Here is a 13181-nt window from a genome sequence, read left to right as displayed (position 1 = left end):
GCCTAGAAATTCAGTAGAGCCACGTTTGGGGCACTGCAGCCGGGCGTTCGCTAAATTTAGCGCCCGGCGCAACTTAGCACCACCTTCGCCGATATTCAGTTGCATCGCCCCAAGAGGTTGCTGCTGCGCTAAAGCAGGCGATGCACGACTATCATAAGGGGCTCAGCCGGCGTGCCAAGGCGCTAACACCGAGGGCGGGCGCAGCGCATGTGCGGCGAGTTGCTGATTGAAGGCAGACACGCTGGCGCCGGTCAGCTCTTAAAGGGGGAGGGTCAATTTGTTTGGCTGGCACACCCTGCACACTGCAGCCCTGAAGCAAGGCCTGACCATTGCTGGTTCATCAGTTCTACGCCCAGGACCATGCAGAAGCCCGCTATTCTTCCAAATCCCATTGCACGCTCTTGCTGCTTGTCCAGGGTCATGGGGAAGGAGATGTACTGACGTCTCCTTCTGAAAAGGGCATTGGTCACCTGGTGGCTGCAGCAATGTACTGCAAACTGGGAGATGTTGGCAATGTCCCCAGTAGCGGATTGGAAGGAGCCGGTGGCATAGAAGTTGAGAGCCACCGTCACCTTCACTGCCACCGACAGAGACGTCCTGCTCCTCAGCTGTGGCTGCAGATCTCTGCAAAGCAGGTGGCAGATCTCAGTGACCACCTCCCTTCTGAATCGCAGCCTCTGAACACACTGCTCCTCAGACATGTTCAGATATGAGTACTGCTGGTGGTATACCCTGTGTGGGTAAGGCCTCCTGTGCCGACGCCTGTTGGCCCTGCTCCATCTGGCCATGACTGGCACTCTCTCACGGCGTCTCTGAGCCCTTTGAATGCAATGGAGAAGCCCAATGTTTCCACCCATTGCTGCCCCCATTATATGTGGCGACTCAAGGCTATGGCACTGAAAGTTAAATTCAAGTGCAAAGCTCTGGCCTGAAGCCAGAAGTACCTGTGCGAGCACTGAGTCAATGCACAAAGCTCTCTCCCTTTGTCTCTCCAAATATCCGTCTCTCACACAGAAACATAGAAACATAGAAACTAGGAGCAGGAGTAGGCCATTCGGCCCTTCGAGTCTGCTCCGCCATTCAACGAGATCATGGCTGATCATCCAAACCCTAGCACCCGGTCCCTACACCAACAGCCATCCCACCCAAGCCCTATCCCTGTAACCCCGTAACCCCACATATTTAATCCCCCCTAACACTAAGGGCCAATTTTTATCATGGCCAATCAACCTAACCCGCACAAAATGGCTGCCACTTATAATACAGGAGGAGTCCCCTTTAAATAGCACCCCCCGCGCCCCACAGCGACTGGGAACCGTTCCCCTCTACCAGTCGCTGGGGGCGCCAGGCGCACAGAAGGGCGGCGCCACTGAAGTTCCGGTTCGGGGCGCACCAAGGGCGTTGCACCATGAAATGACGTCAGGATCTGCGCGCGCAGCTGAGCAGGCGCTGCAGTTTAGCGCCGCCGCTAAATCTTGAGTGAAGTTCGCGAGAGGCGCAGATCGCGCCGTGCCCAGGCGCTAGCCACTTAGCGCCCCACTTCTCCTCCTCCTAAGGCGCTAGTGGCTGGCGCTAACAACTAAATTTCTAGGCCAAAGGCTCTTTTTAGAGCCACAATATCTCTGCAACGGACTGAAGTAACCATTTTAATCCATTCATTTCGCAATTAGAAAAAGAAAAGTTTAAATGGTGAATATATTTAAGAAGGAGATAGATAGATTTCTGGACACAAAAGGCATCAAGGGGTATGGGGAGAGAGCAGGAATATGGTATTGAGATAGAGGATCAGCCATGATCATATTGAATGGCGGAGCAGGCTCGAAGGGCCGAATGGCCGACTCCTGCTCCCATTTTTCTATTTTTCTATGTTTCTATGAAACTTTACCAGTGGAGCCAGGTAGTGCTCAAGAGGGAACCAGATGCCTATTGGGTAGAGCAAAATCGGGTGTTGTACAAGATTTGAGCAACTTTGGGGCAGCGGCAGAATGAGTGTAATAGTCCTTTATAGCTCCTGCACATTGTTAATGTCTTACAATTGAAATTCAGTGAAATCTCCCACTAACATAATCTCTCCTTGGTGGGGGGGGGGGCGGGGCGGGGGGGGTGGTTGGGGGGGAGCGACAGGGGGGCTGCCAGTTGCTCCTGCCAGTACAGCTTGCCACCAAATCCATTCTGGTGGCTTTTCTCGTCTGCAATCAATTGGTTTGAGGTTTTGATCACCCTTATCTTTGTGTGAGGACATCCAATAGATGTAGCAGCAGATTGATATTTACACATTCGATGTAGGTGAGCACTCAGCTGGCTCTCATTCCACCGATTGGCTTGGTTTGTGTATTTTAAATTTTCCTCAGGGACTACGATTACAGTTGATGAATCTACCCTTTCATAACAACTACAGGAACTGTTGGGAGGGCTTTCATGGACATCAATACTTCTAAACATGTTCTCATTATACATAATCTTCTGCCAGAGCTATTTTCATCGCTATCAGGTTTCCTCTCAAATCACTTTACCTGTGCCGTTGTTGGCATTTCATTCTCTTTTCCCAGGAAGTCAGGTTTCCCAGGGTTCTGTCCTCTATGACTAGATTACTGAAGGTTTTCTAGACCCATCAGTAAGAAGGATTCTCTGAAACCCATGTTACACGAAGGGCTCATATATAACTCATAACATCCTGGAGTAAAAACTACACTTTGAATCCCTTCAATCAGGATTCTGCCCTCCCCACATCACCAAAACAGCCATTAACAAAGTCGTGAAAGATTCTCTCAGACTGTCTCAGATCATTCTTGTGTTTAAATCTCTCCTTGGCCTCTTCTCTCCCCCAACTCTACAACAACCCTCCAGACTCACTGTTCCTCTAAACTTGTCCACTTCTGCATGTCTCACCTCCCCTCACCCCCCATTGATGGTCGCGTCTTAAAGCACATCAGCCCAACAATCTGGAATTCCCTCCCCAACTCCTCCACCACTCGCTCCTCATTTAAGACCCTCTTTAAAACCCGGCTCTTCATCCCTCCTAATATATCGTTCTTTCGCTCCCCATCTATTCCCCAGCCCCACTATTCTTCCGTTATTTTTGATAATATAAGGATTGCTGAATTCAACCTCCAGAATAAGCAAAGGGAGATTTAATGAAGGAGGGAGGCTGCTTTGCTACAATACAACATTGACTACACTTCATTGGCTGTACTACGCTTTGGGGTGTGCTGAGGTCGTGAAAGGTGCTATATAAATGCAAGTCTTTCTTTCTCTGATTCTCTGCATTCTGCAATACGATTATAAACAAACAGATCGGCCCCAATGGTTTAGTGATTTACCAAACTTGCATTTAGATTAATTGGGGTCAAATTACTTCAATACTAAGGCAAGAATTGCGCCAAATAAAACTGAGCATTCGTCTAATTTCAGAATAACTTTCTGCAGAAAATACAATCAGATGTATTTGCCACATTACAACTGCGAATACACTTCAAAAGTACTTTATTGGCCGTGAAGCACTTTGGGATGTCCTGAGGTCGTTAAAGGAGGAGGATGCTGAGAAACTCCAGTATGATTTGGACAGGTTGGGTAATTGGGCAGATGCACTATAATGTGGATAAATGTGAGGTTATCCACTTTGGTGGCAAAAACAGGAAGGCAGATTATTATCTGAATGGCAATAGATTGGGAGAAGGGGACGTGCAATGAGACCTGGGTGTACTTGTGCACCAGTCGTTGAAGGTAAGCATGCAGGTGCAGCAGGCGGTTAAGGACATCGACCTGGAATGTTAACTCTGTTTTTCTCTCTCTCTCCATAGATGCTGCCTGAGTATGTCCAGCATTTTCTGTTTCTATATAAATAAGAAAGAAAAACTTGCATTTCTATAGCGCCTTTCACGGCCACCGGACGTCTCAAAGCACTTTACAAAGTCAATGAAGTATTTTTGGAGTGTAGTCACTGTTGTAATGTGGGAAACGCGGCAGCCAATTTGCACACAGCAAGCTCCCACAAACAACAATGTGATAATGACCAGATAATCTATTTTCATGATGTTGATTGTTCTTTATAAATGCGAGGCTTTCTTTGTAACAGAGAGGAGCGAGAGGGGCGGGGCTTCCTGGGCGGGGTCGTGGCCGAGCGGCAGGTTGACTCGATCTCTTCCGCCGTCCGCCCTTATAAACAAAGTCACCGCGGCGGCCCTGCCACAAGTTTGCGCGACGTCCATCAGCGCAGACTTACCCGATGGCCGAGACCATCCCTGTTAAAGCGGATGTCCCCGCACCCGCTCCTCTCAATGCCGCCGCCAAGAAGAAGGCTGCCTACTGGCCGCAGAAAGGAGGCGCCACCGCCGCAGTGGCCGAGCAGATCCTGGAGGCGGTGGCCGCCACCAAGGAGCACCAGGCGGACCCCAAGCTGGGCGCCCTGAAGAAAACAATCTCAGTCTCCAGCTATGAGCTGGAGAAAGGTGCCGCCGTCTGGCCCAACCAGTCAGCCAGCACTTTGGCCAACAAGGGCTCGCTGGTGGAGAGCGGCACCGGCACCTCCTCGGCCTCCCTGCAGCCAGACCGAGAGGTGGAGGAGGAGTAGGGCGAGGAAGGAGAGGCTGAGGACGGGGCCGAAGGAGGCACCAAGAGGAAACCGGCCGCCAAGAAACCGGCCCGCAAGAGGGCGGCGGCGGCCAAACCTGATGCCCATAAACGCGCCAAGAAGTCGGCGGCGGCCAAGAGCCCCCGGAAGGCCAAGCCCAGAAAAGCCCCCAAGTGGCCCACAGCCTCCCGGACTGTGGGGCATAAGTGACGGGCCCCGAAGAGGAGGTAGACGGGGCAGGAGCGGCGAACCAGCTCAACACTAAATAAAAGGCTCTTTTCAGAGCCACTTACAGATTCGCAAAATAAGGAGCTAAATACATTGACTGATCTCTGTAGTGTATGTACCTTTAAGGGGAGAACTACCTTTTACAGCTCCTGTATACTGTAGTACCGGCAGTGACCACGCCTGTATATAACCCTGAGTCGGGGTCTGTACTGTTAGTTTTTTTGAGTGACCCTCATCCAGTAAACACCTGTTGATTGTTCCTCTGCAGTCTCTGTCTATTTGTTGAAGGACACCATACATCAAGATTCACGGATTTAACATTGGCGACGAGTTGATTCGAACCTACCTGCAACTCTGCAGAAGAAGGCCAATTCCAGGGGCACGGGCGTCGACCATCCGGCGGAGACTCCAGCGAGATGGGCTGGCAGCAGGTACTGTAGTGTATGTAACCGTCTACCTTTAAGAGACTATTGTATGTAACCGTTCACCTTTAAGAGAACTATTTTAGGTGTGGCACTACTTGTTTGGCTTCTGTATACGGTAATACCGACGGTGACCACACCGGTATATAAGTGCTGTGGCATGATTTATAGGGCAGATTCGCCCTGACCTTCGAATAGTAAAGTCCTGTTGTATGTTACTCCTGAAGTCTGTGTCGTAATTAACTGCACAACCCACAGACTTTACAGTGGCGACGAGTCCGATCGTACCCTGCGGCAACAATATTTTCAAGCAACGAAAGAGCGTCGAAAAGAGGCAACCGCCCTCGTCATTCGGCTGGGAGAAAACTCAAGGCTGCAGCAATAGAAAGGAGGAAGACTTTAGCGACAAAAACTTCCATCAGCAACAGGCACTGACTGTCCCTTCTGCCACGGTGACTGTGAGTAAGGGAAAGTGAAAAGAATAGCCGGAGGATAAGGGCTGGGCACTCGACCACGGTCGAGAGGGAAAAGGAGCCGGGAAAAAAAAAAAAAAACGTCGGGTCCAACGGCGTCGTGAGAGACCGCAACCGGCGGGAAAAGCCGGGCGGTGACCAAAGCCACGAAGCGCTGCGACCGGGAGCGTAGGCGCGGGAAGAGAGAAACTCAGCCGCAGCCGGGGAGAGAAGCACCGGACTGCGAGAGGGCTGGGAGGCGCGATTGGGGTCCGAGCGAGCGGGAGAGGCAGAGCCGACCAAGAGAGACTGCGCGAGAGCCAGTCCAGTGGCTGAACTGTCCTCCGTCAACGGGGTGTAACCAGCGCCGGTAGAGCCGAGTGAGCGGGAGAGAGGCAGAGCCGAGCAAGGGGAACTGTGCGAGAGCCAGTCCAGCGGCTGAACTGTCCTCCGTCAACGGGGTGTACCCAGCGCCGGTAGAGCCGAGCGAGCGGGAGAGAGACAGAGCCGAGCAAGGGGAACTGTGCGAGAGCCAGCCCAGCGGCTGAACCTGTTCACCGTCAACGGGATACCCAGAGCCGGTCGCCCTGCCATAAAAAAAAAGGGAAAGCCTTGAAGCCGACGCGCAGGCTGTGAACCTGAAAGCCAGCGGCCGTCGCCCGTGGGGGAAAGTGTACCCCTCCCACCAGGGAAGAAACGCGGGAAGCCGCCATTAGGCGGGGAAGAAGACAGAAGCGGGAAACCGCCATTGAAGTGGGCGGGGAGAGAAGATAAGAGTGGGAAACCGCCATTTTCGCGGGAAAACCTCCATCTTAGAAAAAAAAAGAAATAATAATTTAAAGAAATAATTGTGTTGTTCCCAAAGAGAGGAAGCTGCCTAAGCGTGGTAACATCAATGATTTTAATTCGGAGATAGAAGACTGGGCCACGTACATGGAACGCATTGAGATCTATTGTGAGGCCAACAAAATAGAAGAAGACGACAAAGCTATAACCTTGCTAAACTCGATGGGCGCAAAGACATACGGGCTCTTGAAGCATCTACTATCACCAGCTAAACCGGCGGATCAGACTTTCGATGAGATAGTGGCTGTTCTGAAGGATCACTTGAACCCCACACCGTTGATGTTGGCTGAACGATTCAAATTCTATGCGAGAACGCAACGGAAAGACGAAAGCAACGCGGAATACTTGGTCGAACTGCGTAGACTAGCGAAATACTGCCAGTTTGAAGGGAATCTGACAGAGGCATTGCGAGACAAGTTCGTATGCGGACTGTCCAAGGAAGGGACGCAAAAGCGACTACTCGAAGAGAACGACCTTACACTTGACAGGGCTGTCCTTATAGCAGCATCGCACGAAGCCGCAGTGAAAGGAACTGCAGAAATGCAGCTAAAGGCAGCGGCACTCGGTGTGGACCAAATTACCTCGAGTATAACAAAATGCTATCGCTGTGGGAAGACAACACACGATCAGAACCAATGCTGGTTTAAGAACCAGGAATGTAGGAAATGTGGCAAACTGGGTCACATTGCTAAGGTATGCCGGTCAGGGAAGAAGACCAACAACCAAAGGAAGCCATCACAGGAAAAGTACAACAAGGTACACAAGGTGGCTGAGAAGAGTTCAGACGAACAGAATTCAGACTCAGACCCAAACGGCCAGGAGCTGGGTAGTCTGAGAATTCATAATGTGAGTAAGGAAGCTGACCTACAAACTATCTGGGTCATGCTAAAAATAGCTGGAGTCCAAGTGAAAATGGAGTCGGACACTGGATCAGCTGTATCAGTCATAAATCGAAGGGATTACCACAGGCTATTCTCACATATACCCTTAAGAGATACCAAGTTCGTATTGCAGACATACACGGGGCATAAAGTATACCCCATGGGAAAGATAAGAGTCAAGGTGAGAGATAGGGGTAAAGAACACCCAAGAATGAACTTATACGTACTACCTGAGGGAGGACCACCACTTCTAGGACGGGAGTGGATCAAGAAAATAGACATGGAATGGCACTACCTACAAGCAATGACGAGTGAGGACTCGGTGCAGACAAGCAGCTCAGACTCTGAGCCGGAAGACGATAAGTCCAGCCCAAGTATGAAAAACAAGGTTAACATGAACTCACTGACTAAGGTTGGAAAAACGATGGCGTGTATAAAGACAGAGAATTCTGAGTCTGTTCAAGTTACAGACATATGCATTACGGAGGAACACCGGGCTCGAACTCAACGTTATCTCAAAGTACGACAACAATTAGAACAATTGAGTTACCGTCTCGTACAAGAGATGAAAACAATGAAAAAGTTCTATGACACCGAATGGGAGAGTCTGGAAAGACAACAGAACCTGCTGGCTCAAGCAGAGAGCGACCATAGAGCCATCGTGACCAATTACCGATCACATCTCCCTTATGATGTTCAGGAGTTAGAATATTTGCATGATCTAGAGATACAGCATAAAGGCAAACCACGCTACACTGAGGATTTTGTCCTGCAATTGGAGACGGAGCTAGTGCAGGCAAGGTTAAGAGAAGCTGAATCGCAATGTGCACTTAAAGAGATGCAGAAAAAAAACTTGGACATAGAAAAGAGAAACGCTTCTTTACCTGATGAGAATAATGTGGCCATGTTGCAAGAGGAGCTTATAGGGGCGAAACTGAAAGAAGCTAAGCAAAGGATGTTGGAACTTGAAACACAGAACCAAATCAGCAGTAACCAGCTATGTCGAGCAGAGAAGGAGTGCAATGGTCTACAGGAGAAGGTGCAATATCTCTCAGCCCAGAATAAGGGACTACTCACTCAGTTAAATGAAAGTAAAGGGAAAATGGCTGAGATAGACTGCAAGAATAAAGAAGATTTGATGGCAGTGAGACTTCGAGAGGCAGATAGCATAGCAGCCTTGGCTGAACTCCAACAGAAAATTGCGAAAGAAGCAAATGAAGAGGAATCTTCAGGAAGCCAGGATTTTATTCCAGTTCTTCTCTACGACTCCTTACAAGCAGAGTGTGAGAAGTTGAAAGAACAGTATGAACAGGCCCAGGCTATAATTCTGGAGGGGGTTAACTCGGCAACCTCTGAAAAGCTAGTTTCAGTAGAAGCATATGAGCAACTAAAGGTTGAACATGAGCAAGAAGTCCAAAGGCTGCAGGAAATTCTTGATGAGCTCAAGGCCAAGACAGACTCATCGGTAGAAGTTCCATCCATAGATGAGAAATTAGAGGTGAAAGACATGGCAGAACATGAAAGACAAGATGTCCAAGAACTCATAAAAATATTGAAGGAAACCCAAGACAAATATGAGGCGGCAATGACCGAGGTTCAACAACTTGAAGAACAGATTCAACTGGGAATCCTTTCAGTGGAAGAAAAGGAAACTGTAAGAAACACAGAGACTGTAAGAATGGCCCCTGAACATGAGCTAGAGAGCATCAAGGCGCAACTTCTCCGAGCGCTGAAAGCCAAAGTACAAGAGGAAAAGAACGTGAAAGCATTGGAGGAAAAGGTGGATGAAATGGAGAAGACTCTGATCCACAGTGTTCCCGTGGAAGAGTTAACGGTCAGCCAACTCCTTCATATGCTGAGGGACAAGACTCTGCAATGGGAACAATCTGAACACGAGCTTCAATCTTCAAAGGGAAGGAGTTCGGAGCTCTCAAAAGTTATGGAAATAGCTGAGGTTGCAACACAGATTTTACTGGGATGCCAAAAGTACGCTGAATCACGTCTATGTGAACAACAGAATGTTGAAACAGCTGCTCCAGTAGAAGGATTGAATAGCCCGATCAATCAATCCCCGATGGAAGGGGAAGTATTGAAATCACAAATGAGGTCCTTAGTGAAGGATTTGCAGGAAACCCAGGAAGAGCGGGATGACTATGAACGCATGAAGAAGTCCCTTCAGGAAAGATGTCTAGGGAGGGAACAACAGTCGGCTAACGTCCAGTTGGGTAAGGAAGAAGTAGCAGGCCCTCTCGCTAGACTAGCTCAGGATGACACCGAATATTACCATGACCTGTTGAGTGACACGGAATATTACGAGGACTTGGTCTGCCCAGCTTGTGATGAAAACTCCCAAAGTGCAGAAATCAGGATGAAGCACTTAAAGTCTAAGGAACATAGGGAGATGGTGGCGCTACAGCTGGCAGCTGAGAAGGGAGCCCCGAGAGTCTCCAAGAAGCAAAAAAGGAAAAGACGAAGCCGAAGATGATAACCATCTAAATCATTATCACTTCTAATGGGAAAGTAGGGAAAAATTACTAAGGCAGCCCAGCTGTTTGTAAAAGTCAGCACTGCTGGTTCAGCAGGACAGAAGTTCAAGCTGTTACGTCAAGGGAAAGACTATTGGATGAGTCACTCTAGCAATGTGAACCGGCTACACCACAGAGATGTTGTTCGGACCGAGTCAAGACCAGAGACTGAATCTGTGAACTGTTCCCACAGAGACTGAACCTGTGAACTGTTTTCTGCAGAGACTATATCTGTAAATTGTTTTACATGAAGTTGAATATATGTTATGTTTAATGGGGAATACGTATGTTGTAAGCTAAAAAGGGAGGATTGTAGTGTATGTAACCGTCTACCTTTAAGAGACTATTGTATGTAACCGTTCACCTTTAAGAGAACTATTTTAGGTGTGGCACTACTTGTTTGGCTTCTGTATATGGTAATACCGACGGTGACCACACCGGTATATAAGTGCTGTGGCATGATTTATAGGGCAGATTCGCCCTGACCTTCGAATAGTAAAGTCCTGTTGTATGTTACTCCTGAAGTCTGTGTCGTAATTAACTGCACAACCCACAGACTTTACAGGTACGGCGCAGACCCTTCCCAGACGGCAGCAGCTGGAGCCGACCGACAGCACAGGGGAAGGCCGAGCAGTGTCGACGGGGTAAGAGAGAGGGTAAAGCACACAGGGCGCAGCCGGGGTTGAAGACCGAGCGGCATCAATGAGAGAGGCGCGTAGGAAAATGCGCAGAGCGTGGCCGGTGTTCAAGGGCTGAGCAGCGTCCACGGGGGAAGAAAGGAAAGCGCGGGAGACGCCATTTGAGCTGCAGCGGAGAAGAAGGGAGAGCGCGGGAGATGCCATTTTTGAGCCGCAGCGGAGAAGAAGGGAGAGCGTGGGAGACGCCATTTTTGAGCCGCAGCGGAGAAGAAGGGAGAGCATGGGAAATGCCATTTTGAGCCAGTCTAACCACACCCAGGGATGCCGAAGAGTGGCAGTGTCACAGCATTCGACAATGAAGTCGAAGATTGGGCGACATATGTAGAATGCATAGAAGTGTACTGCAAGGCAAATGAAGTGCCAGATGCCAGGAAAGCACTGGTATTGTTGAATTCCATGGGTGCAAAAATGTATGGCTTACTGCGAAACCTAGTAACCCCAGAGAAGCCAGTGGAAAAGGATTTTGAAAGCATAGTGGCAATCCTACAGGACCACTTAAACCCCACACCGCTGCTGATAGCAGAAAGATTTAAGTTTCACAAAAGGAACCAGCATAAAGACGAAAGTAATGCTGAGTATTTAACGGAACTGCGCAAGCTATCGAAACACTGCCAGTTTGGAACGGGACTAGCAGATACTTTAAGGGACAAGTTTGTGTGTGGGCTTCAAAGTGAAGGAACCCAGAAACAGCTTCTATCAGAAAAGGATTTTACACTGGACAAGGCTTTCAGCATGGCAGCACCACATGAAGCAGCCGCACGGGGCGCTGCAGAGATACAACGGAGACCGCAAGAATATGGCACAAATGAAATGTCATATGGAGCAGTGAAGTGTTATTGCTGCGGCAGAACAACACACGACCATAAGGATTGTTGGTTCAAGGACCAAGTGTGCAGACAGTGTGGAAAAGTATGAAACATAGCAAGAGTCTGCAGGTCAGGAAAGAAAACCAGCAGCAAGAAATCTCCACAGGAGAAGTACAAAAAGGTACATAAGGTGACGGAGAGTAGTTCAGACGAACAGAAAAGTGATACAGACTCCGGAAGCAAGGAGCTGGGTTGTCTGAAACTAAATAATGTAATCAAAATGGAGGATCACCAAACTATCTGGGTCACGCTCAAGATAGACGGAGTACAAGTGAAAATGGAATTGGACACAGGATCAGCCCTAACAGTCATAAACCGAAGGGACTACAAGTGGCTATTCTCACATATACCCTTGAGAGATACAGAGATTGCCTTGAAGACGTACACGGGGCAAAAAGTCTACCTCAAAGGAAAAATAAGGGTGAACGTTATATATAACGGCAAGGAAACACCAAAAATGGACCTATATGCATTGCCAGATGGAGGACCACCACTACTAGGACGTGAATGGATCCGGAAGATACAGCTAGATTGGCATTCCACACAAGCACTGACTGTAGATGCCAAAAAGGATGACGACGTCACACCTGGACGGCTGTCAAAAATGCTAACTGATGCACAAGAAGTGTTCCAGGAGGGACTCGGAACACTAAAAAGCATAACAGCGACGATCAAAATAGAGGAAAATGCAAGCCCAAAGTTTTTTAAGGCCAGACCGGTACCTTATGCGATCCGCCCAGCCGTCGAAGCAGAGCTGTAAGGTTTGGAACGTTCAGGAGTTCTGTCCAAAGTGGACTGGAGCGAGTGGGCTACACCCATCGTTCCTGTAATGAAGAGGTCATTGAGTAATATGCCTGGGGAACCAAAGAAGGTTCGCATCTGTGGGGACTTTAAGGTGACAGTGAACCCAGTCCTTCACATGGTACAATATCCGCTTCCGCGGATTGAAGAAATTTTCGCCTCGCTATCTGGAGGAAAACGCTTCACTAAGATTGATCTGGCCCAGGCGGACCTGCAAATGGAGGTAGAAGAAGCCTCGAAACAGTACCTCACGATCAACACTCATAAAGGTCTCTACAAATACAACCGGCTGGTGTTCGGGGTAGCATCAGCTGCGGCTATTTGGCAAAGGGCAATGGATCAAGTCCTGCAAGGGATTCCAGGGACCCAGTGTTATTTGGACGACATCCTGGTCACGGGCGAAAATGACAGTGATCACCTCGCCAACCTGGAGCAGGTGCTCACCAGATTAAAGGAATATGGGCTCCGAGCAAATCGCCACAAATGCGAGTTTTTCCAGAAGCAGATCTCGTATTGTGGCCACGTTATTGATGAAGAGGGGTTACATAAGTCCCCTGAAAAGATAGAGGCAGTAGTCAAGGCTCCAGCACCGGAAAATGTGTCACAGCTGAGGTCGTTCCTCGGGCTGGTGAACTATTACCATAAGTTCTTGCCGAATTTGTCTACAGTACTACACCCACTGAACACCCTACTGCAAACGGGAGTACCATGGAAGTGGAATGATGAAAGTAAACGAGCTTTCCAGAAGTGCAAAGAATTGATCACATCAAAAGAGGTGTTGGCTCATTTCAACCCAGCACTATCAATTCGGTTGGCATGTGATGCATCACCCTATGGTATTGGAGCGGTGCTGTCGCACAAATTCCCGGACGGCTCGGAGAGGCCAGTAGCC

General features: G+C 49.0%; 2 protein-coding genes across 2 annotated transcripts in view; both read left to right on the top strand.

The window, feature by feature from the left end:
* Positions 1-4225: 4225 nt before the first annotated feature.
* On the top strand, positions 4226-4570 carry LOC147096138 (histone H1.3-like). The gene has a single exon (XM_085973785.1). It carries the CDS (start codon positions 4226-4228, stop codon positions 4568-4570), a length of 345 nt encoding a protein of 114 aa, XP_085829911.1.
* A 100-nt stretch (positions 4571-4670) lies between these two features.
* LOC147096137 (von Willebrand factor A domain-containing protein 7-like) overlaps positions 4671-13181 on the top strand; it is a 64164-nt gene continuing 55653 nt past the window's right edge. Inside the window, exon 1 of the mRNA XM_085973784.1 lies at positions 4671-4797. Within this exon, the coding sequence (XP_085829910.1) occupies positions 4671-4797 (127 nt within the window). The remainder of the gene's footprint in view (positions 4798-13181) is intronic.

The sequence above is a fragment of the Somniosus microcephalus genome, unplaced genomic scaffold (genome assembly GCF_052327205.1).
Source record: "Somniosus microcephalus isolate GS21.2 unplaced genomic scaffold, FLI_Smic_1.0 unresolved_chr1, whole genome shotgun sequence".
NCBI classification, from domain to species: domain Eukaryota; kingdom Metazoa; phylum Chordata; class Chondrichthyes; order Squaliformes; family Somniosidae; genus Somniosus; species Somniosus microcephalus.
Note: the sequence above shows the minus strand (reverse complement) of the source record. Positions and strands in the feature narration are given on the sequence as shown.

Bases quoted from the DNA above. Each gene is read 5' to 3' on its own strand.
- LOC147096138 (XM_085973785.1), top strand. From the start codon at position 4,226: ATGGCCGAGACCATCCCTGTTAAAGCGGATGTCCCCGCACCCGCTCCT.